The sequence below is a fragment of the Podarcis pityusensis genome (assembly GCF_964106645.2).
Source record: "Podarcis pityusensis genome assembly, chromosome: 13".
Classification (NCBI taxonomy): domain Eukaryota; kingdom Metazoa; phylum Chordata; class Lepidosauria; order Squamata; family Lacertidae; genus Podarcis; species Podarcis pityusensis.
Window position 1 is genome coordinate 27,886,919 of NC_138038.1, and position 21,947 is coordinate 27,908,865.

At 44.7% G+C, this 21,947-nt stretch overlaps 2 protein-coding genes across 4 annotated transcripts in view; both read left to right on the forward strand.

Annotated features, from left to right (window-relative positions):
- Positions 1–2,760, forward strand: part of TRIM28 (tripartite motif containing 28) — a 31,183-nt gene extending 28,423 nt beyond the window's left edge. For all 3 annotated transcript variants that reach the window (XM_080978408.1, XM_080978409.1, XM_080978410.1), the window contains one exon: positions 1,460–2,760. In XM_080978408.1, coding sequence (XP_080834534.1) covers positions 1,460–1,687 — 228 coding nt within the window. In that variant the 3' untranslated portion in view covers positions 1,688–2,760. The remainder of the gene's footprint in view (positions 1–1,459) is intronic.
- Positions 2,761–4,864: 2,104 nt separating this feature from the next.
- Positions 4,865–18,378, forward strand: UBE2M (ubiquitin conjugating enzyme E2 M). Its single transcript, XM_080978582.1, has 6 exons — positions 4,865–5,454; positions 6,700–6,794; positions 9,330–9,368; positions 12,631–12,734; positions 13,417–13,480; positions 17,306–18,378. Exons 1-6 carry the CDS (start codon positions 5,346–5,348, stop codon positions 17,444–17,446), a joined length of 552 nt encoding a protein of 183 aa, XP_080834708.1. The 5' UTR covers positions 4,865–5,345; the 3' UTR covers positions 17,447–18,378.
- Positions 18,379–21,947: the final 3,569 nt, after the last annotated feature.

A 21,947-nucleotide genomic window follows, 5' to 3' on the forward strand; every position in this document is an offset into this window, starting at 1 on the left:
TTTATTTGCTTACCAATGATATTAATTACTGTTTGAAAGTTTCTAAATAACTTTTTAATGGCAGTTTCATTGTTTTACTATCCTTGTAAATGGCTGTGAAGTTTTTTTAACAGTCAAGCAGTACAGTGGTGCCTCACAAGACGAAATTAATTCGTTTTGCGAGTTTTTTCGTCTTGCGATTTTTTTCGTCTTGCGAAGCACGGTTTCCCAAAGTCTTCAAAATCACCAAAGTCTTCAAAAACCTCAAAAAAGGCTACCACACCGCGTGCTATGAGTTGCTCCTCGAAGTCACCCTGGGTATTAACGGTTTTAAGAAAAAGGAAACAAACTTGCAAGACGTTTTCGTTTTTTTTGTTTTTCGTCTTGCGAAGCAAGCCCATAGGGAAATTCGTCTTGTGAAGCAACTCAAAAAACGAAAAAGTCTTTCGTCTTGCGCGTTTTTCGTCTTGCGAGGTACCACTGTATATAAATATTGTGACATATATAAACTTTGTAAATACTTGACTCTTCTCCCCCTCCCCCCTTTCCCTATTAATAGTTTATATATTTCCTTTGGAAATATATCCTTGGGTCCCCAAATTTAGGGTTCCCCAAGCCAAATACAGATGGCCTGTGGTTTATCTGGATTTGTGGTTGAAGATGGGAGTTGGCACATCCACCACATCCGAATATTTGTACTGCTACTCAGTTATATTCTTATTGCTTTTTTATTTGTTATATTGCTGTAACAGCTCCATAGAATTCCAATTGTAATAACAGGCAGGGGGGAAAAAACAATTAAGGGGTCTGCCAAGACCATCAGCAATTTTCAGGTGGTTGGGGTGGGGTGTTGAATGTTTGGGAATCATTGATATTTACTGAGTATAACAAAAACAAGGGAACCTTTGCAGTTCTCTACGTAGTGTTAACACTTCCTGCAAATGTTTTGGTTAATATAAAAAACCTGTTTTACAGGTTCATTAGTGCCCCTTATTTAACATAGATAGAATATTTATTAGGTTTCTTACCTGCTCTTCACTATGAGGTATCGGGTTACAGGTGACACCAATTTAATAACGCGTTATTTAACACCAGTTAAAACTAAGTGCAGTCATTAGAATAGGATGAGTTCTAAATGGGCCAGCTCCTTTCTGCCCTTAACGTAAGTTGAACACTATTTCTTCTGCACACACACACAGGGCTGTGCCTGGTTGTGCTCACAGGTTGAATTGAGCCTGTTGGCTGACAACATTGGGCATCTAAATCTGTCAGCAGCCTAACACCGAATAGTTCAGGCAACAGCACGGCTGTATGTAATCCTGGGTGGATTCTCTCATGTGGCTTGTATTTGGAGGATAATGAGCACTCTTGCCTGCTGCATTCCCCAGCTAGTGTGTCAAGTGGGCAGTAAATATCCCTGATGTCTCACTTTTGAGTGCTCGCTTGCTTTTCCCACACACTGGTTTTTTTGTCTCATCAGGATAAGGAGGATGTCCAGTCCATCATTGGGCTGCAGCGCTTCTTTGAGGCCAAGCTGAGCGCTGCCTTTGGTGACCGGAAGTTCTCGGCACTCCGCGACCCCATCAATGTGGATGAGCCGCAGGAAAGTGGCCTTCTCCCTGTCCGTGGCTCCCCAGCCACCGACCTTGGTGAGGCCACCTCTTCTAAGCCTGATGGGAGCGGTGAGGACGAGGGAATGGCCACCTAAAAAGAAGTGAAGAAGCTGCTCCTATCAGACGGACCAGCATTCCACGGAGGAGGGGAAATGTTGGGGGGGGGGGCACCCTCTTGAAGCTGCCTTCATTTTGTCTCTGCCCTCCACTCTTCTGGTCTTTCTTGGGCAGCCCTTCTTTGTTCCCTTCTGCACCCCTCTGCCTTTTTTTTTTTGAGAGTTATTGTAGACCTCGACTGCTTAGATAATGGTTATAAATCGTCTGACCTGTTCTCTCTTATTATTTTTTTTTGCTTGGAAAATTTTATGCCCTTGTTCTGACAGATACACTTTGTGTTTTGTTTTGTTTTTGTATTGGAATGGAATGGAAATTGATTCGGGGCAATCCAGAATCCTATAACTTGCTCTCCTCTTGTATTCCTTTCTTGCTCCAAGTGGGAACAAAGTTGTAGTTCCCTTTTTATTATTTTTTAAAATTCTCCCACTCTCACCCCCCAGTCCTCACCTCCGCACACCAAGGAGGGAGGTTGTTGTGGCCCAGAAACAAGTTGGAATTCCTAACAGAAAATCTCTGCCCCTTATAAGATACTTGACTGCTCTTGTGGGGTGTCCAGTAGGCCCCCAACTGCAGTGAGAGTTGAGGGCACAGACTCTCCTCTTTCTTGTCTGTTTTTTAAGTCTATGAATTTTTGAACATAGTGTTTTTTCTCAATTTATATGCGGTCCTAGTGAAAATCAACCTGGACATCTAATAGATGCAACTGTTGTTGGGCCTTCATGACAGCTGTTTTCTGAGGTGGTGGTGGTTTGATTATATATTTTTTTATTCCTGTGTCCAAATAGGACTCCTTGCTTTTTCTGTTGAGTTTGTTGAAGAGGAGAGATGTCTGTTTTCATAAGTCAAGGTAGTTGTAGGTTTTTAAATCCAGTTGTCCCCTCCGTGTAGCCGTACTTTTTGGCTGTACGTATCTTCAAAAGCTTTCTGTCCCAGTAGTTTATCCTCACTATCCCAAGAGCCATTCTCATGAAAATGTGCTTTTTTTCTTTGCTTATGTATATTTTAGACTTTGCTTCTTTCCATGTTCGAGAAAAATAAAAGATGTTTGCAACTGGTGTGTCTTGTCAATTTGGTGGTGGTGGGAAAGAGTTTGATTTTCGATTTTCTGCATCACAGAGGGGTTATAATACAGTGAATTTGATAATCTCTGCCCAGTTGGCAGAATTCACAAAGGCATACTCTGGTGTTGTTTAATGCCTACTCTACTCTTGTCCCCATCCTTCCTTTTCAGTTCTACAGGGGTAACATTTAGGCTGAGTTGGGATCTGAAAGGTGGTTCAATCCCCTGGACTGGTGGTGGTGGCGGCGGCGGCGGCAGCCTGAATTTGGTGAGGCAGTGCCTCACTAGCCCTAATGAGTTGGCTTCCACTGGGCATAATGCAGCTTGAAAGCTGTATTGCCTGGCTCAAAAATTGCTCCCTTCCTGCTGTCCCAAGATAAGTTTTCTAAAAGTGGGGAGTACACAAAACGAACAAAATAGGCAATTCACTTGCATGCACTAAAAGCACTAATCGTAACTGTAGCAAAAAAAATAAGCCACAGTTTATTCCGGATGAAAAAAATGGATGGCTGCTTCTGTGATTAGTGAAAGCCCCCAGTTCCAATTGTAGAGTACCAAACAAATGAGCAGAAACCTGCGATACAACATTCTTTTGGAATGTTCTGCGATCCAGATTTGGTCCTACAGGAGATGACATTGATCCTGTGGAGTCTTAACTTTATATCCAGTTTCTTGGGAAACTGTGGCTTAAGTGCCAAAATGAGATTTCCTGGCAGTTAATGGGTGGTCATAAATATGATCTGAACAAATTTGCATTAAATTTAATGAATGTGGGGAGGGGTTAAGATTAGGAGGGAGCTGAATTTAGTGAGTCTCTAAACAGACTGGTGTGTGCCAGGTTGAAGGCACTCAAGTTAATGGTCCTGGCAAAAAAATAATAGGTCCCTAAATGCACCTTTGGAGTAAAAATGAGTTCTGGGTTTGAAAACAACCTGCTCTGGAACACATCGCACTAGTGGATGATTGGTTCCCTAATTGCTTGGATTAATTTTTTGCTTGTTGAAAACAGCTGTTAATGCATACAATATCTTGTACAAACTTGGCGTTGGTAATACAAGTAGTTATGTTTCAGAGTTTTGCTTCTGCAAGTCAGGTTAGGATCAAAAGAGATTTTTTCATACTTTGTTTTTTTTAACATATTTTAATTGTTAATATCCTCGCTCTTTTAAGAAGCAGCAGGAAGCTATTTAAAAAGGAGCGGGTCAGGTCAGGTCTCCACCCGCATTAGAAGTATTCCCTTCCCTTTTATTTGCATCAATTAAAACCAATACATGCGAACACGGAGTGGCTTTCCTCAACGATGCAACTGATGGAAAGAAGATTCCGGTTCGTAAAAGGGGGCAGAGAGGCGGCTGCGCGCTCTTAACAGAAAAAACCACCACACTAATGTACCGATAGTGTAAAGCTGATCCACGCTTGAGTACGCGAAAATAAAGCCTGTGGGTTTCTACAAGGTTTCTTCCCATACAAGCGTGCACAGAATTGTACCCGTGGGGACATAACTCCGTTTATGCACAAAGGAGGCGGCGCGGCTTGCAGAGAACAGCCGCTTTCGCACATGCGGCTCAAAGGGACAAGAACAAGGGAGTTCCACGCTATTCCCTTACTGCCGGTTCTCGTGCGGGTGCCTCCTTTTGCGGGGCAGGGTGCATAGCGCAGAACGGAGCGGGGGAGGGCTCGTTGCTTTGCCCTCGCATTCGCCTCCGGTAAGGTTTTAAAGTACAGAACGGCAGCTTGGACAGTGTCTCGAAGCGGCGGCGTTTCTTCGCACGGCGTTCAACTGGGAGCCGGACGTGCCCATCGAGCTGCCTTTCGGGCTCCAGAATCCTATTGCTCGGAGCCCGAACGCCGGCCGGAAAGCGCCGACGCCGTTTCGTCACACGCACCCCGGCTCGTTGGGATTGGGGAGGGGCCTTCTCCCCCCTCCCCCATCCCACTACCCTGAGCCGTGTGGTAAAGAGAAGAAGAGGAGGAGCCGGAAATCACCGAGGGCCGCTCCGGAGAGTTCCGAGAGCTTCGAGCGAGCGTCGGGAGGACCCGAGTGCTTCCGGAGAGACGGCGGGCGGAGCTGGAGGGCGTGAGGCGGAAGTTGCCGACAGTCTTCCGGGAAGGGCCGAAGGGGGCTGTCCGTTGCCGTCCGACACACTCACGCACGAACAGAGCCCGCAGTAGGGAAAAGCGGCGGCGCTCTGAGGCGGGGCGGCCCCGGTTTCTTGGCCCCTTCGCTCCTTCCTTCTCTTTCTCTCCTCTCTCTTTTCTCCCCCTCGCTCTTTCTCCTCTCCCTGCCCCGCTCCCTCCCTCTCTCCCCCCCTCCATCCCCGTCCCTCGGCCGACCCCGGCGGGCCAGACCAGGCCAGGCCTCGGGAGTCGCTTCCTCCGCCGCCGGCGCCGGCGCCCCCCTCTTCCCTCTTCCCCCCTCTCTCTCCTCCCCCCTCGTCCCTCCCTCCCCTCCCTCTCACCCCCCACAAGACGGGCCAGGCCGGGCCTCGGTAGCCGGGTGGGAGAGGCCCCGGCCGGAAGGGCGAGAGACCAGCCAGCCATCCCTACGCCGCCGCCAGCCAGCCAAGCCAGTCAGGATGATCAAGCTTTTCTCGTTAAAGCAGCAGAAGAAGGAGGAGGAATCGGCCGGCGGCACCAAGGGCTCCAGCAAGAAAGCCTCCGCCGCGCAGCTCCGCATCCAGAAAGGTTGGGGAGGGGGGAAAGGAAGGAAGGAAAAGAGGGGGAAAGTACCTTGTCCTCCCCATCACTCAAACACGCATAATAATAGGCACTCTGGGCTGTAGATCGGTCCTACTACGTGGCCTCTGTGCACACAGCAAGTGAGAATAATGTTTTAAGAGGACGGTGCCCCTCTCTCCTGGGGATATGAGGGGCTTGCAATTTGGGGGAAAAAGAAGAAGAAGCTAAAATAGTTTATGCACTGCTGATAAAGAGGTGCTCACTTGCTTTATTGGTAGGACAGTATGACTAGCGTTGCAGAACTGGGTGGGCTTTCCAAATGCCTCTTTATCGTTGTTTTTAGAGCATCTGTACCCCCACTGTGCAAACTACGATAAATGCTGCCTAAGGGAGTGGCAGAGGTGAAACTTGGAACTGGAGAGTGCCCACTATTTTAAGTGACTCTGGATGTTGGGGTACATACTCTGGGTTGGAATTCTGAAATTCAAGCCTGAGGAAGCGTTGGATGAGCAGTGCCTCTTTGGCTGATGACGCCAAAGCACTGTTTCATGCCCAAGGTGGTCTCGTGTTCGTTTGAGTCCTGGGGCCCTTGCTCAGACTATATATTTACTTATTTATTACTGCTTTTTCTTCTATCCTGTCTTTCTCCAGGGAACTCAGGGTGGCACCCATTGTGTCTTCACATTTTTACCCCTATGGCAAATCTATGACTTCAAATAGACTTTATAGAGGCCATCTTTAGGGAGCTTAATGGCTGAGCAAGAATTTGAAGCCCCATCTAACAGAGAACTAAGTATATAGTTCTTAAAATAAGCTCTTTCCCCTGTTTTGTCTTAGAGTGAGAAATGAAACAAATCTTCAGGTCCCCTTCCGTGTTTGATTACTCATAGGTAGTTGCCAGCTCTTGTACATGCACACCCGTCACTCTTTTTAATTTTTGCGTACGGTTCCATCGATCTCTATTTCCAACATGCTAGCATGGACTTGTATTCAGATGGAAGCATTTCCTTTTGTTCCTGACTTGTGACCAGGGAGCTGATGGCATGTCTGTGCCCCCTTTTTCTAATTTTTTTAAAAAATGAAATGGCACCTCATTTCAGCAAATCACAAAGCTTGCAAGGCCACTGGGAAAAAAGGGATAGGAATAGATTTTGATTTAAAAAGTGGGAGGTTTATTTTGGTTTTGGCCTGATCACCAGTCATGTGAAGTAGTCTGTCCCTGCAACTGACCACTTCTGCTTTTCCTCCCAGATATTAATGAATTGAATTTGCCGAAAACATGCGAAATAGACTTTTCAGACCAGGATGACCTCCTCAACTTCAAGCTAGTTATCTGCCCTGATGAGGTAAGTGGTAGAGAGAGGAGTCATGTAGCCAGACCACTCTGCTGGGGCTTGCCATTCTATTTGTCACCATAGAAAGGCCTGGTGGGTGTGCCAGGAAACTCCATTGCATAATAGCACAATTCTAAGGTACAGCTAAAGCAGGGAGGAGTCTTGCATCAGTTGACAGGAGATGATATTCACCACCATGAGGTTGACAGAATTCTAAGATCTGGCTGTTTTTCTTTTTATTCTGCCTGTGTAAGAAACCTGTGCAAGGAATCTATTGTTGAACTTTAGATTTCTGTGATTTTTCTACTTTATTTCTAGTCGGGGCTGTGGTGGCATTTTGAATTGCTTAAGGACTGTGTCTTAAGTTACACCAGTGATCAGGGATGCTTCATCCTTCCCTCTCCCATAGAACTCTCTTAGGTTTCCTAATTTTAAATCTATCTTGACCTTTTTCTTACCTATACCTTTTATCCTCATTCCGTACCACGGAGGCTGTAATCTACCTGCCCAGCCTCTGTGCCTACCAGCTTGTTGCTTCTAGGTAAAATAATTGAGATGCTCCCAAAACTTAAAATATCAGGTACAAAATGCATGCCAAGTAAGTGGGTATTTTATTTTATTTTAATTTCACTTTGCCATCTTACAAATTTCGGAGGCACAAGTTAGCTTCCTTGATCCAGAATACAAAAGTCCAACAGTAGCACATGAAGCTACTCACACTTTAAAAGATCTTTTTCAGAAGCACTGTCCAGGATCCCTATGCTGTCTAGGATCCAGAAGAGTCTTGGCTGTCGGAATGCTCTCCAGCAGGGGTGATTAATTTATGGTTCTCCAGAGGGTGATGGATTAAAACTTCCATCTTTGTGGCCAGGGATGATGGAAGTTGTAGTCTGACAAAAACCGAAAGGCCACAGGTTAACCACCTCTACCCTGTGGGAAGGTTCCTTCTCTGCCCCTTTGCTCCTCGTTCTTAGATTTAAAGCCAAGATCTCTAGAATCCTGTTAATGTCTGCAAGGAATTACTTAAGTTTCTACTGCTTATTTAATTTGCTGTTTGTTACCTTGTTTTTCCTGTCTTGTATTTGATTGTGTGTTTTGATTGTTTAATTTTTCACATTGAGCCACCTTGGAGACCTGCTAGGCCAAAAAGAAAGGATAAAATGTTTTAATACATCCATATTAGTGCAATATATATTTTATCAGCACGAGAGGTAAGATTAACCATACCTTAGCATTTTGTAGTGCTTATTCTTTATCTGCCTTGGCATGCTGTCCCTAAAGGGGAGTTCAGCATGTTTTATACACCTCATATGTGTATTATTGAAATGATCAAGATGAATTACAGTGCATCTTTATTTTCCTGTCCTAGGCCTTTGCTGTACTCAAGTGTACTCAAGTCTCCTGGTTAAGCTAATTCCATGCAACCAGAACTAATTGGCCATATTCCCTCCTATTCCGTAGCATGTTCATATGAGCATTTTTTTCAGGCAGTACTGCTTGGGCAGTGGTTGATTTGAGCACAGGTGTACTAAACCTTCAGACAGTGGTGTTTTTCTCTACCTGTGTGTTTGGCATTGTAACCCTGCATGTGGTGGGTTAAAGTGTGAGCTGTGAGATGAAAGAATGAAATTAATTATGCGTAACTGACTTTGGGCCATAGACCATCAAATCTGGCATTTGATTTGCGCAGATTTCAAGTATTGGCTGATATGATAAACTTGGTACATGGAACATTTTTGGCTTGATTCTTACTTTGAGATGGCTGTTGATAGCACTTCATTTCAGGAACCTTCTTTCTGAATGTACCTTTTCCTCATGGTGATATGGCAAACGAACAAGGCCCGGGGTTCCTCAGAGTGGGTGTCACATAGGCGCACATTCGGTTTTCATGTTTTCATGAAAATTACAGGAGGAAGCTGCCTTGTGTATATTTACTGTTTCAAAAACTGGGGCCATGAGTCACCATTCATTGTTGCCTTCCACCATCTGAAGCAAGCACTGAAAGTTGGAGCCCTGCTGGGGTGGCACAATAAGTAGTAATCTGTGATGATTGGTGCTGGCCATTACTGAAAGCCTCAACTTAAAAACCTGAGAATCTTTGTTTGCATTTTCAGACAAAGGTTTTTTTGCAGTCAAGGATACTGATAAGTGTTGGTAGATGGTGGAAAATAGAGAAAAAGCACCTCTGCTAAACACAGTCCTTCCACTATGGTTCAAAGTCTCTCTTCTGAGCTTCTGTGCACATAAACACATTTTAGTGCATCAGAATTCATCCACGCCTGTTTTCCCAACTAGTTTACCATTTTGTTTTCTGGTTTGGGAAAATTAGCTGTACATCCAGAATACTGGGTTTGCAAAAGTGCAGAGATTTATGAAGCGTTAATCACCTTGCTGTACACATTCAATTTTGACTGTTTGGATGAGGGATTCTAGAGTTGATTAAAATGTTTTATCATTAACCTGCCTTCCCCCACCCAAAAAGGTGAATCTTGTTCTCTTTTATATGGAGCCAAAATTGCTTAAAATGTTTAAATTTTTGCCTTGCAGGGCTTCTATAAAGGTGGGAAATTCGTTTTCAGTTTTAAAGTAAGTAACCTCCCTGTTTTCTCTTGTCCAAGCCCCAGGCTTTTAATGGGGTGGTGTAGTGGAGGTATACGTTTGGTTGTAGGAGTTTGTCTTGGCACACTATCAAGCTGCCTGCTTTTCACTGCATTTTAGCCACCCTTTTTTACTCGGGCTAGTTATAAGAGGCTATATATTGTGTCAACAGCCATGTAGATGAGTAAAAGTACTAATAATTGGGGCAGAGGGGGCAGGAAAGGAGAGGAAGTAATAGATTGGTTCATTGTGAGGTACAATGTGACTGTGCTTCCTTGGGTGTATCCCCAACCCCCAAATCTGACTTTACTTCTGGGAGTACCTGAGCTTTCTTCGGCATACGCAGAACCCTGTGGTTGATTTTATGAACGTAGATCCAGGCATGACTGGGGAATGGGGTGGGGCAGCAGGACAGGGTTTGCCCTTATTTTTCTGCCTCAAAGCTGCCTGGTTCAGGGAAAACCATTTGATGGGAAAGAGAGACCTTTTTTAAAATAAATAAACACCCCCCGAAAAACAACAACCAAGGGAGAATGATTGGGGAGGGATTGAAGGCATGTCCTAAATGGGCTGTTGCCTGATGTAAGACTTCCTACTTAGAGAATCTCAATCTGGGGATTGTCTGTGCTTGAAGACATGGTTGCTGAATGATTTATAAATTGAAGAAATTCTACTTCTTTGTGTAGAATAAATTCTGCAGCTACATGCATTGTTTGGGATTTTGGGGCTGCTTGTTTGTTTTTTACTGTTGTTGCTTTTACCAAACTTAAAAATACATATTTTTTTTAGAGTTTGAAGTGACTTTAGCCAAGGAATGGGCTGGAGTGAGGAGCCCTTGTGGGAATTCTCTTGTTCTGCCTGCTGCCCATTCGAATGTTTTGGACTACAGCTTGCATCATCCCTGACCATTGGCCATGCTGTCTGGGGCTGATGGAAGTTGCAATCTGAAAACATAGAAGGGAAAGGCTGCCCTGGTTCTGATCATCTAGTAAACATTGTTTTTTGTTTTCAAACTTGCCAGCCCCTTGAAACATGAGGTTTATACACCAGATTTTTAAAAAAGTGATCTAGGAAGTTCTTCTCACTTTAAAACATACCTGCTTCCAAATTGGGGTATCTCATAGCACCTAGTGTTTAACCCCATTGGTCTTGAGTTAATCTATCTGGGGTGCACATTCCATTGCTCAGAACCCGGCATCCCTGCAATCTTTGCTTTCATTTAAACTTTCCGTTTCACTTCTAAAAAACACCTAGTTCTGAGAAGATCAGTGAGCACCCAGGCTACTAATGAATCAAAACAAAAGGGCAGCTGAAATGTTTCCTGTACAGCTCTGACCCTCTCTATTTATTTATTTTTTTGTTAGAAGTTTTATTTTTTTTAACCCTGCCTTTCCAGTAAAAAGTGCTCAAGGTGGATCTTCTCTCTCCATGTCAGGGCCATTTCTGTGAAAGCCCAGCAGCAGCTGGGCTAAATGATGCAAATGAAGAAAAATGTTGGGTGTGTAGCTTGGCAAGGAACCTGGCTTGTTTTGAACTTGGAGGTGAAAGAGGAAAGAAACTCGGTGCTGTTTAGGCCTCTGCGCTGTCTTGGCAATTCTTAAAATGTACTTGCCCAATGAGCCAGAGCTGTCAGTAGAAATTAGGAGTTCTGATGAGGATGTAGAGGAGTTAGGAAAGGGGCTGCCAGCCATGGTGAAGGATTTTTCTGCTAATTATTCATCTTTCTTGACTAGAGGGGGAAAGTGACAAAAGTATGAAATGTAAACAATTAAAATTAGTTTTAATTACGGCTATTTAAAGACAGCATTAATGGGAAGAACCCTGGAACGTTTCTAAAAATGTAGTGAGGGTGTTTGTAATTGTGTGTGGGCCCCAAGATTTCCCTTCCTTTGTCAGTTGGGCTTGATGCATAAATGTTGTCCGTAATTATATTTTTATCCCACCCTTCAGGGTGTTATGCATGGTTCTTCTTCCTCCCTCACCTGCTGTTTGATTATCGTAACAGCCATGTGGGATAGGCCTGGCTGGGTGCTGGTTACTCGTCATAAGGCACCCATGGAGCTGCTTGGTTGATTGAGGGATTGTTCCTGGGTCTCCCCAATCCATGTCCCAACAACATATTCTCTATATAGCCCATTGGTTCTTAAAGCTTAATCCACAATAAAATCTGTCACCAAGGTGGTGCCTTCTTCTATCAAGCTATCAAATTTGATTTTAAAGCTGTTCCTTTCTTGAAGACATTGGAAGCATTTCTCTCAACCTAATTTAAAACAGACATAGATCCCTGTATCTTGAGAGCATATTAGGCTTCTTCCCTTCACCTTTTCTGTTGGAGCCTCCCAGTGTCTCCACTCACAAAGATCTGGATCTCACCGTTTCAGCGCTCAAGTCACAGCAGTTTCCTTGTTTTTATTTATGTAAAAAGTGTTTATCTATATGATCCTTGAGTCATATTCCCCAGGCAATTGACAAAATAAATATACACAATTACTGTCTGAAAGGCATTCTATAGAAGCAGCTGTTTGCTTCTGGAACCAGTGTTGCACTGCACACATGAATAAGAGATGCCAGAGATTTCTAATAGAAGATGGTGCATTAAGTGCTTCAAGGAATGACTTGATTACAGTCATACCTTCGTTTTCAAACAGCTTAGTTCTCGAACTTTTTGGCTCCTGAACGCCGCAAACCCGCAAGTGAGTGTTCCAGTTGGCGAACTATTTTTGGAAGCCGAACGTCCGACGGGGTTCCCACAGAGCTTCCTGCAGCCCATCAGAAGCTGCACTTTGGTTTCCGAATGTTTTGGAAGTCGAACGGACTTCCGGAACGGATTCTGTTCGACTTCCAAGGTACGATTGTATTTGCATGTCTTTGGGACAAACTGCCTAGAGGAGAGGTGGGGAACCTATCACTCAGCAAATATTGCTGGACTACACTTCCCATTGTTCCTCACCATTGGGCATTCTGGCTAGGTCTGATGGGAGTTGTAGTCTTAACAAGATAAGGAGTCTTGCAGGTTCCACACCCTGTGACCTAGGACAAACAGGTTACAAAACCTAGAGTGTATGAAGATAAGATACCATGTTAGGAAATTAGTTTGTTGGTATGAGAGAAGTTGATCTGCTAGGTATGGCATACGTGTGTCCAGGATTTTGTGACTGGTAATCTTAAGGTTTTGCTGTGCATTATGGAATCTCTTATAATGAACCCAAGGAGGCCAACAGCTCTTATTTTTCTTGTATTTCATTTGCAGGTGGGACAAGGGTACCCACATGACCCACCCAAGGTGAAGTGTGAGACCATGGTGTATCATCCCAACATAGACCTAGAAGGCAATGTCTGCCTAAATATCCTCAGGTACAGAGGCTGCTCTGCTGTCCTAAGCCCTGTATTCCATTCACTTCTATATATTGTTTTTCTGAAGCTGTCTGTGAACTTCTCTAAAATTATAAAGTAACCACATATGCCAAGCATCATCACTATGTCTCCCTATTGATTACCCTAACATTTTTCAATTGGATATGAAAACATTATTTTCATTTTGGGTCATCAGTAACATTCCTTGCTTTTGCCTTCGTAATAATAATAATCAATTGATTTGCTGGACTTTGATAGAACTGCATTGATGTGAACAAACAAATGAGAACCAAGGAGAGTAAAAGTTCGGAACCAGCTTGACAGTACTGAGGCCTGTTCTTGGGCTATTTTTTCTGGAGTTTAAGAATTTTATTCAAATGTGTTTCAGTAATAGAGTTCTACTATATGTCCCTTCAAGCATTCAGATTTTAAACATAATGTCCTGGTCCTTAGGGAAATTGCTTCTTCAACCTTTTTGGTGCAGTGTCACACAGTGATCTTATTATTGATGACATTTGTTGTTTGCCTTATACAAAAAGCATCTTAATATGACTTGACTTAAGATTAATAATTTAAAAAAAATAAAAATCCTGAATCCTACTCTACATTTCAGTCTGCTGTTATTACTCCTTTTGGGAGGTTTTACTTTCCGTACACTCACTTTTTTCTCTCTCACACACAGAGAGGACTGGAAGCCTGTACTAACAATAAACTCTATAATTTATGGCCTGCAGTATCTCTTCTTGGTGAGTATATGTGAAGTTGAAAGTCGAAAACGCAGAATGAAGCATGTCTTTCCTCACTTGAGGCTGAGCAGAAAGTGTGGGTGTAGGCATGGGAGACACACGGCACAGAAGGTAGAAGAAATGCAGCACTGGCTTGATGATTCTGTGGGTGTTAGTGTGAGACAGGGTGTGCATAAGGTAAAGGCAGTTTTGGCTTTATATAGTTGTGCTTGGGTAGGATGTGTGTATTGTGCTGTCTGTCAGCCTTCAAGAATAGCTTGAGATAGGGATTTGCCTTTGCACAGCAGTGCACTTGACAGTTTTGGCAAAGAAGCGTTATGAGACCTTGCTGTGTCCAGGGTAGCTTGACGTAAACCAGTGTTCTTCATCCTTGTGTCATCATATGCCAGTGGACTGCAACTCCCATATTTCCCAATCATTTTCGCCAATGACGAAAAATAAGAGTTGTAGTCCAGTAACATCTGGGAACCCATGGTTGAAGAGCACTGACTGAAATCTTGTTTTAGCTTCCTAATACATTTATTTCCTAAACAGTTATGCATATTAATATGTGGTTGTAACAGTGAAAACATACCTGTTTGTAATAAGATGAAGCCCCAGGAGCATAATCTGGAAATCTCTCGTCATCCACCCCCTGATGCATTTTCCACTACAAAATCTATTAGTGCAGTCTTGTGCATGTTTACTAAAATGCAAGTCTTGCTATGTAAATGGGGTTTTCTCCTAGGTAACTATACACAGAATTTCAGTCTCTCCTTAAATCAGAGACAGTTCATAAAATTAAGTAGTTTTGTTTAGCTTTCTGTACATGTGTAAGGACACACAAATTACTTCCTTGGTGACCAAGTACCACCAACTTTCCGTATGCAGTGGGTGGTAGTTACTGGGCAGAAAGTCTATAAATACTCACCATGCATACAATAAATACATTCCAGGAGCAATGAGGCCTGTAATGCTGGTCTGCAAGGTACCCACATTTTTTGCTCTTGGATTATAATTTTACATAGAAAATTAAGCTTTAATTCATTGCTTTTAATTGGGGATCCAGCTTTAAAATACCTGTTTGTATTACATCAATATTTATTCTATTGCATTCTGAAAAACCAGGTTATTTTAAAGGGGTGCTTAATATAACTTTTTAAAAACTCTGATTTAAAAAGTTTTTGCTGTTTTAAGGCATTTAAATCATTTTTTATACAGCCTGAGTTGCGTGGATTGCAATACAGCTGGTGCTGCTGTTCCTCTGGGTTGTGTCTCTCAACCCTTCTGACAACTGTAGATCTTGTTGTCATGGCCCCTCCCAGCATAGTTGTCAGAAAGCGAAATGATATACCATAATGTCTCATAACTCCCGACCCAGAATTGCCATGCTTTTTGGTCTATTCTGTGCTTTTGGAGCTGAATTGGAGAATGGTGATCATTTTTTTCTCAAATAGGCTTGGAGCTTCTTTGCTGCAGGGAATGGGGAAGCTGAAACTGACCCAGTTATTCGGTTACAACTCTCATTGGCAGGGTGAGAGGCAGAGGAACATTTGAGGTCATGTGCCCTGGTAGTGCTAAAAGCCTTGGTTGACCTTGTGTCCAAAGAGTGTAGAGGAAGAGGGTGTAGCACACTGTCTCCTAGGAGACAGATTCATGGGGAGAGGCTGGCATCTCTCAGGTGGTGTGGACTGTTTCTAGGCAGATTCAAGCCTCTCCTGGAAACGATCCCTGCGAGTGCTTTCATGAGGTCAGGAGGCAAAGTGCCAACGTAATGGGGAAACACAGCGTGTGGCTATACATCAGTTCCTACATTTGTGATCATTGCTGAGGTTGCTAGAGGTTATGCTATTTCTGTAGGCTTGCTGATGTATTCCTGCTCTCCCCACCCCCCTGAGATCCTTGCATGAAGCCTTTCAGAGGCTTCTGTGGACTTACTTTGCCCCATTCCTTTTATTTTGTATTTCCCTCCCTGCTAAGTGCAAGAGGTGATGCTGGAAGGCAATGCTACATTAGGATGGCCTCAAATGTTCTCTCTGTTTGACGGGGAGGGGAAGGAAAAGGAGGAGGCTTGCTATAATAACAAGAGAACCTCAGCCCCTGGAGCAATGCAAACCCAGAGGTTGGAAGCCTCTTCTCATCACTGAAACTGAAGGCCACTTCATGTGAGTCACTAGAGACAGAACCCGGAGGACGATTTGTGCAGTTGATGGGATCAAGTTGTAAACGGTGGCATGGGAAGGGCTTTTGCCACTTGATTATGCTGAGTTTTCTATAGGCTGCTAGAGCTGTTGCTGTGTCTTTTCTAGCTGCTTATCCAAGGCATGGTTTTAGGGAATGCCTTCATTTTCCTTTGTATTGGAGGGAAATTGCTTGAGGAAATGGAATCCTTCAGGATACGTTGGGCATCAGCCACACTGATGAAAACGGTGTGCAGATGATGTTAATAAGATATCAAACAGGGTTTGACTTGCTGTAGAGCATGTAGTGAAACCCTGCTATTAAACTTGCATGGCTTTTCTCTGTAGGTTGGCCTACTCTTGGGTCTAGATTGATCTGCCAACCAATTGATCTTTTTGCCCCTCAATGCAGGAGTTGAATGCTACCTTTTTAGCTAGTTCCAGTTCTGTGAGAATACTTATTCTAAAAGCGGCGATGCCCCCAGTTCTTGTTTTAGCCCACCAATCTTAAATGTGCCTTAGCTTCAATGTTTATCTTTCACTTCTCCAGTTGTCTTTCCTCGAAGCCCCTCTTGTTATTCCTAGAACAGGCAAGGGGAATCTCCAGCCATGTGCTGGACTAGGTGCTCCAGGGTCCCTAATTCCACTTCAGAGATTGCTTTTCCTCAGCCATATCCACCTGCAGTTGGGTGGCATTAACTGTTGGGTAGCTAAAGCTTGTCTGCAAAGGAACAACCAGGAGCCTTCGATTGCTCTCCTGCTTTTCTCCATTGCCAGCATGGCTTGTGCTTGGTGCCTTTTGAATTCAGCACTGAAAGTTAGCTCTGCTGAGATAAGCTCCATTTGGGAGCTCCCAGTAGGAGTTCCTGAGCGGAGCCGATCACTGCCAAGAGCGGGACTTTAATTCAGCTCTGAATTTAAACACTGCCAAATGCAAGTTCATCTGACAAGCAACAATTGGGAGCGCATGGCTTAGCAGCATTTCCCAACCTTGGGCCTCCAGCTGTTTTTGGACTACAACTCCCATAATCCTCAGCTAGCAAGACCAGTGGTCAGGGATGATGGGAATTGTAGTTCGAAAACAGCTGGAGGCCCAAGTTTGGGAAACACTGGCTTAGAGCACACTCCCTGTTGTTTCTTTGCAGTGGGACTTGGGTGCGGTTCAGACTCAGTGTTCAAGTGCAAGCCCTGCTTCTTCCTGGCAAACAGTGGTCCGCCTGATGTCATTTGACTGGTGATTGACAGCTGGATGGACTTGCCCACCCCTTAAAAGTGGCCCATGTAGGGATGGCTGCTTTTCCCACCCGTTAAAAGTGGCCCATGTAAGGATGGCTGCTTTTGGATTCACCCTGCCTGCTCAAAGAGATTCTCCACCCCTGCTCTAGAACATCAGCTAGTCACCTTGGACCATGAATAAGGCATCTGCACTCCAGTATGGAAATGGGGATTTGTGATGGGCGGGGGGCGGGGGGTGGAAAGAGTCGAGTGAGCCCCAGGCAGCTCTGTGAACAGGTAACAGAACAGGAATGCGGGTTGGCATTTAATCTTGCATCTGACGAAGTGGACTCTGCTCCATGAAAGCTTTTGCCATAACAAGTCCTTGTCTTTGAAGGTGCTGCAAATCTCTTTGGCATTTAATAATAGAGCTTTTCCTCCCTCGTCGCAGGAGCCAAACCCTGAAGACCCCCTGAACAAAGAGGCTGCTGAAGTCCTCCAGAACAACAGACGCCTGTTTGAGCAGAACGTCCAGCGCTCCATGCGGGGCGGCTACATTGGCTCCACCTACTTTGAACGCTGCCTCAAATAGAACTGACCGGCTCCGGGCACAAACCTGCCCTCCCCATGCCCCTTCATCTCCCTTCCAGCTCTCCTAAGGGACTCTGCCAACACCGCTGCCTTCAGCCACCAAGGGGGGCACAGGAGTCAGAAATTGGCAGGAGGCCCCCTCCATCCTCCTTTCCCCGCTTCCTCGCCCCACCTGCTCGCCTTCCCCCCCCCCCCAACTGCCATCCTGGGGCCCCAGCAGCTGCCGCCTCACTAAACCCTCGTACCTTTCTCGCCACTCTCCCTGTGTGCTGCTGCGGGGCGAGGGGTGAGGTTACTGCTGCTTCTCTGCCATGCCCCACCGCATTGGGGTAGCCACCTGCCCCATGGGGCTGGGTGTGCGGGACCCCATGATGGTGCCCGTTTGCCTTTCTGGGGGCTGTGGTTTTGCTGCTAAGAACAGAAGGCTCCCTCTGTGCTCTGGTACCCCCTGCCTGCAGTGTGGTATAACTGCACTGCATGATCCGCAGGCCATTTGCCTCTCCTTTCCTCCTCCCTTGCTGGGCACCACGGCTTCCGAGCGTAACTATTTATTACACAGGGGAGGCTCTCGAGGGCTGGGTGAGTCTGGGAGGCTGAGAGGGGGTGTTGAGCCATCTCCATCCTGCCCCAGGTGCCGTGGCTCTGGGGAGGCTGGGTCAGGCCTGGAATATTCCTTTTAGAATCAACTCACTTGTGTGTCTGGTTTTTAAGGAAAAATAAAAAAAACCACAACCAAAACAACCAGTGCTAATAATAATAGTAGTAGTAAAAATGTAATGGGGGGCAGCGCTGTCTCCCAACTGTGTCCACCAGGGCCTGCCCAGCAACGAACACTCTCTGCCTCTCCAGTGACTCCTGCGAGCCCCTGGCCAAAATAAAGCCACTGTACTTCTAGTGTGTCGGGTTATTAAAGGGGAATGTTAGTGCACTCAATTGGCCCCTTGCCTCTCTCTCTCTCTCTCTCTCTCGTGTTCTTCCTTCGGCCCTGGTGAGCGGGAGGGGAAAGTGAAGTCCAGTGTCCATAGGAACGCCTTGCATAGGATGCAGTTTTCTTCAGCCCCCCATGTGCCATCCACTGAGACAAGCAGATCCTGCATGCTTCTTCCATTGCTGGAAACCGGAGATGATCCAAGGAAGGGGGGGGGGAGAGTTGGACATGTGTGCCGAAGAGGGGCTAAAGAAACCATACCTTTTGCGAAAAACTTCACCTCCCCAGCTTATTTTATTCCTTTGAAGACTTGGTTCAGTTCTGCTTTAGGACACCTTCAAAAATTAAAAGCAAATCAAGGGTTGGGTCTTTATGAGCGAGATTCAGGGCGATGCCTAATTGTGTCAGTCTGCTCAGGCAACAGCCATTCTCCCAGCAAGAGCCTTGCTCTTGGCATAGCGCAACAGCCAAATCCAAATGTCCCGCAAAAGATGTGTGATTCCTAGTGCAAACACTTCCACTCTGACAGTTAAGCTTTGTGTGGTATGTCTTGCACTGCTGCTTGCAGAACGTCAGTGCTCAAAGCTCCTTGCATTGGATCTGGCCCTCAGTTGTTGTATGATACACAGCTGAGAAGTGTGTGTACGCTTTGCATTTGTCTACATAGAGCATTGTGACCACAATTCTTTGCATATTTACACAGAAGCAAGTTTTGTATTGAGTGGGGCTTATTACATACTTAAAACTGCTTTGCTGTTAACCATTTTGCACAGTGACCATAATGTTCTCCCTACTTCCCATTTTACAGATACAAACACTTTCCCAAGTATAGTCTAGGGATGAGTGTCGTGAAGTCTGATTTGATTCTGCTATGAGAATTTCAGATCAGCTACTTTGGTGCAGCTATGCAAAGTGCAGTTGCAATGTAACTACTCTTCTTGGTGCTGGTTTCAGTGAAAGATTATGAAGGAATCTGCATGTAAAAAGGAGTTCTGCTCATATTTTCTGTGGAGATTCCTGGAGTAGTTATTCTGAATTCTTGGGTGCTGTTTTCTGCACTGGGATACTTGCAAGCACTACTTTTTGCTTCAACCACTCCCATTGAAGTGTGGCTGGTATGCTTGGGAAATTTTAGCAGGAATGTGCTATGGTGAATACAACCAAAGATAAAAACATTTGGCAGTCTTAGATTGATTCATTCAGAAATTGAGGACGTGAGAATTTTATTTGCAGGTAAAGGAACTGCATGTTCCCTAGTGTGTGCTATTCATTCCTGTCAATCAAAAGTCTGGACAGAAATTATAAAGCACCTCCCAAGTGTTCAGACTGAATATGGCCTGAGTGTTTTGTGCAGGAATTGGAAATTTGGGGCCCAAATCTCCCCCCCTCCCAAAGAAAGAATGACAAACGGACTCTAAGCAGTTATCTTTATGCTCTATGTATGCCTTATACTGTTAAAACATCTTGGGTGCATTTGCAAGAGCTCCAGAATGATAAGTAGCTGTGGTATACCAGAGATGGCAACTCTGATCCCTGACCATTGACCATGCTGCCTTGGACTGATTGGGCGTGTAGCTTAGGCACCCCTTGATAAGGCTAACATTTCTGACGTGGGCAGGCATAGCCCTCTTCCACCCCACTTGTCCTCCCCCTAGTTATTTATCAAGCCTAGTTTGTCAATTCTGGTTTGTGATTGCTTGGATATGGGGAGAAAATAGCCCCATGCTGGCCACCAGCTTTTTGGTGTTCTGTATTTTTGCCTAGCTGATCTCAGTTTCTTATGATCTTGCTGGAGACAGTTCTGGCTGACATCTCCCCCCCCCCCCCATGCACTAACACATGGACAACTGTGACAGCTGTTGTAGAAATCTCTGCATGTGTTTCTGGACATCTGCATTCACAGCATCATGACCCTCTGAGCAAGCCTGACTTGGTGACCACTGCTATGAGGACTGAATGCGGAACTGAAATTTCATCCTAATTAATCCTTGTTTGGTGACACCATTCTCTTTCCACATGATCTTTCTATTTAGGAAGTTTAGTTTTTAAGTTTGAGAGAGTTGCCATCTTTATGATGGTTCCAAGTAATCCAGGGTTGCTATGTTGTGAAACGTGTGCCTTCTAGGAATACATTAACGGGGCGGATGTCATCTGCTCTGCTGCAATAAGTAAACACTGGCAGTGCAAGGTGGGTGGTGCTGGTTTTTTGCATAAAAATTACAGCCTGCAACTTTGGTTGATTCTGAAAAACACTCTGAGTTTACAGTGCCGGTAAACTGTTTAGTAGGGAGTTGGTGTATGCTCAAGATGTGTGAAGGTAGAGAAGGAATAAAAGGTGGTAAATATTTGAAGAGCCTTTGCTAGTAGGAAATCTTTTCTGCAGTAGCTCTCTGGCTGACTTTCTGATCCTTGTCTTTAAATGCTGCTCTTGGAAACAACAGCAAACCACCGACCAGGTCTGACAACATGCTATTTATGGAATAGAAACTGCAACCCTCTGGGGTCTGCCTAGGTTAGATAGCACAATGAAACATCACTCATCATAGTGGTTCCTGTGCATAGAATAAGCCTGTTAGAAACTTAGTGCTTTGTGGTGCTGATTTTTGTGATTACCTGAGGTCCTCTGAATTTCTCAACTTGCCTTAGGATGAGGATGATTTTGTTTCAATTGATATAAGTCTCATTTTTGGCGCTAGTGTAATCTTGTATCCTATTTTCTTGGCTGCTGACTGGGAGGTAGTAAGTCTACCAACGGAATCCGGGGTCAGTAGCTAGAATTCTTGGCTGCGTCTTCTTTCCCCAGTGAGCAGTCTGTTTGAATACTTCCAAGCAGTAATCTAGCCCACAGGAACGAACTGAGACATAACCAATGCACAGCACCATGCAGACTGAAAATGTTAAGAGTTCAAAGGAGCTGAGGGGTGGGGAGAAGAGGGCTTATGAAAATTGGTTTCCCTAGGCTATAACCCTGAAAAAGGATTGTTTGAGGGCTGAAATGTATGCTCAGCTCCAGCTGGCACTGAAATTTCAATAGCTACTAGGCAACGTGATAATGGAACACATCTTTTATTATCAAGCTGGCCCAAATTGCAGACATTAAAACAACAGTCTGTGGTTAAAATAATGCTCCATAAATTTTTAGGTGCTTTTTGCAGCTGCATCTCAAAAGGGAGTCTTTCTAGCTTCTTATTACCCTCCTTTCCTTCCACTGTCATTGGTCCGATATCCTTTTGTGCTGTGTCTTTAGGACACATGGAGGGGTGTGTACCAGAAGGGAGGGCTGATGCATTTAGGTCCTGCTCTTCCAATAAACATCTGGCTCAACACTGTAGGAAATTGTGTTCTCAGCTGGATGGAACCCTTTGTCTGATTTGGCAGGGCAGCTCTTAAATCATCCCTTACACCGAATATTCAGTGTGGTTAATTACTACACACACCAACAAAAGCATTTGTTGTGCCTGTAAGTAACCTGCCACTGCTTGTGCATATCACGAATCCCTTGAATTAATTCAGTGGTGTTTGTATGATACCAAGCTTGTGCATAGGGAGCTGCCTTCAGGGTTTTTTTTTTTTT

What these genes read in the sequence shown, in the direction of transcription:
- UBE2M (XM_080978582.1), top strand. Translation starts at nt 5,346, where the DNA reads ATGATCAAGCTTTTCTCGTTAAAGCAGCAGAAGAAGGAGGAGGAATCG. An exon ending in GCAGCTCCGCATCCAGAAAG is followed by an intron (nt 5,455 to 6,699) that starts GTTGGGGAGGGG and finishes TTTTCCTCCCAG; the next exon opens with ATATTAATGAATTGAATTTG. An exon ending in TAGTTATCTGCCCTGATGAG is followed by an intron (nt 6,795 to 9,329) that starts GTAAGTGGTAGA and finishes TTTGCCTTGCAG; the next exon opens with GGCTTCTATAAAGGTGGGAA.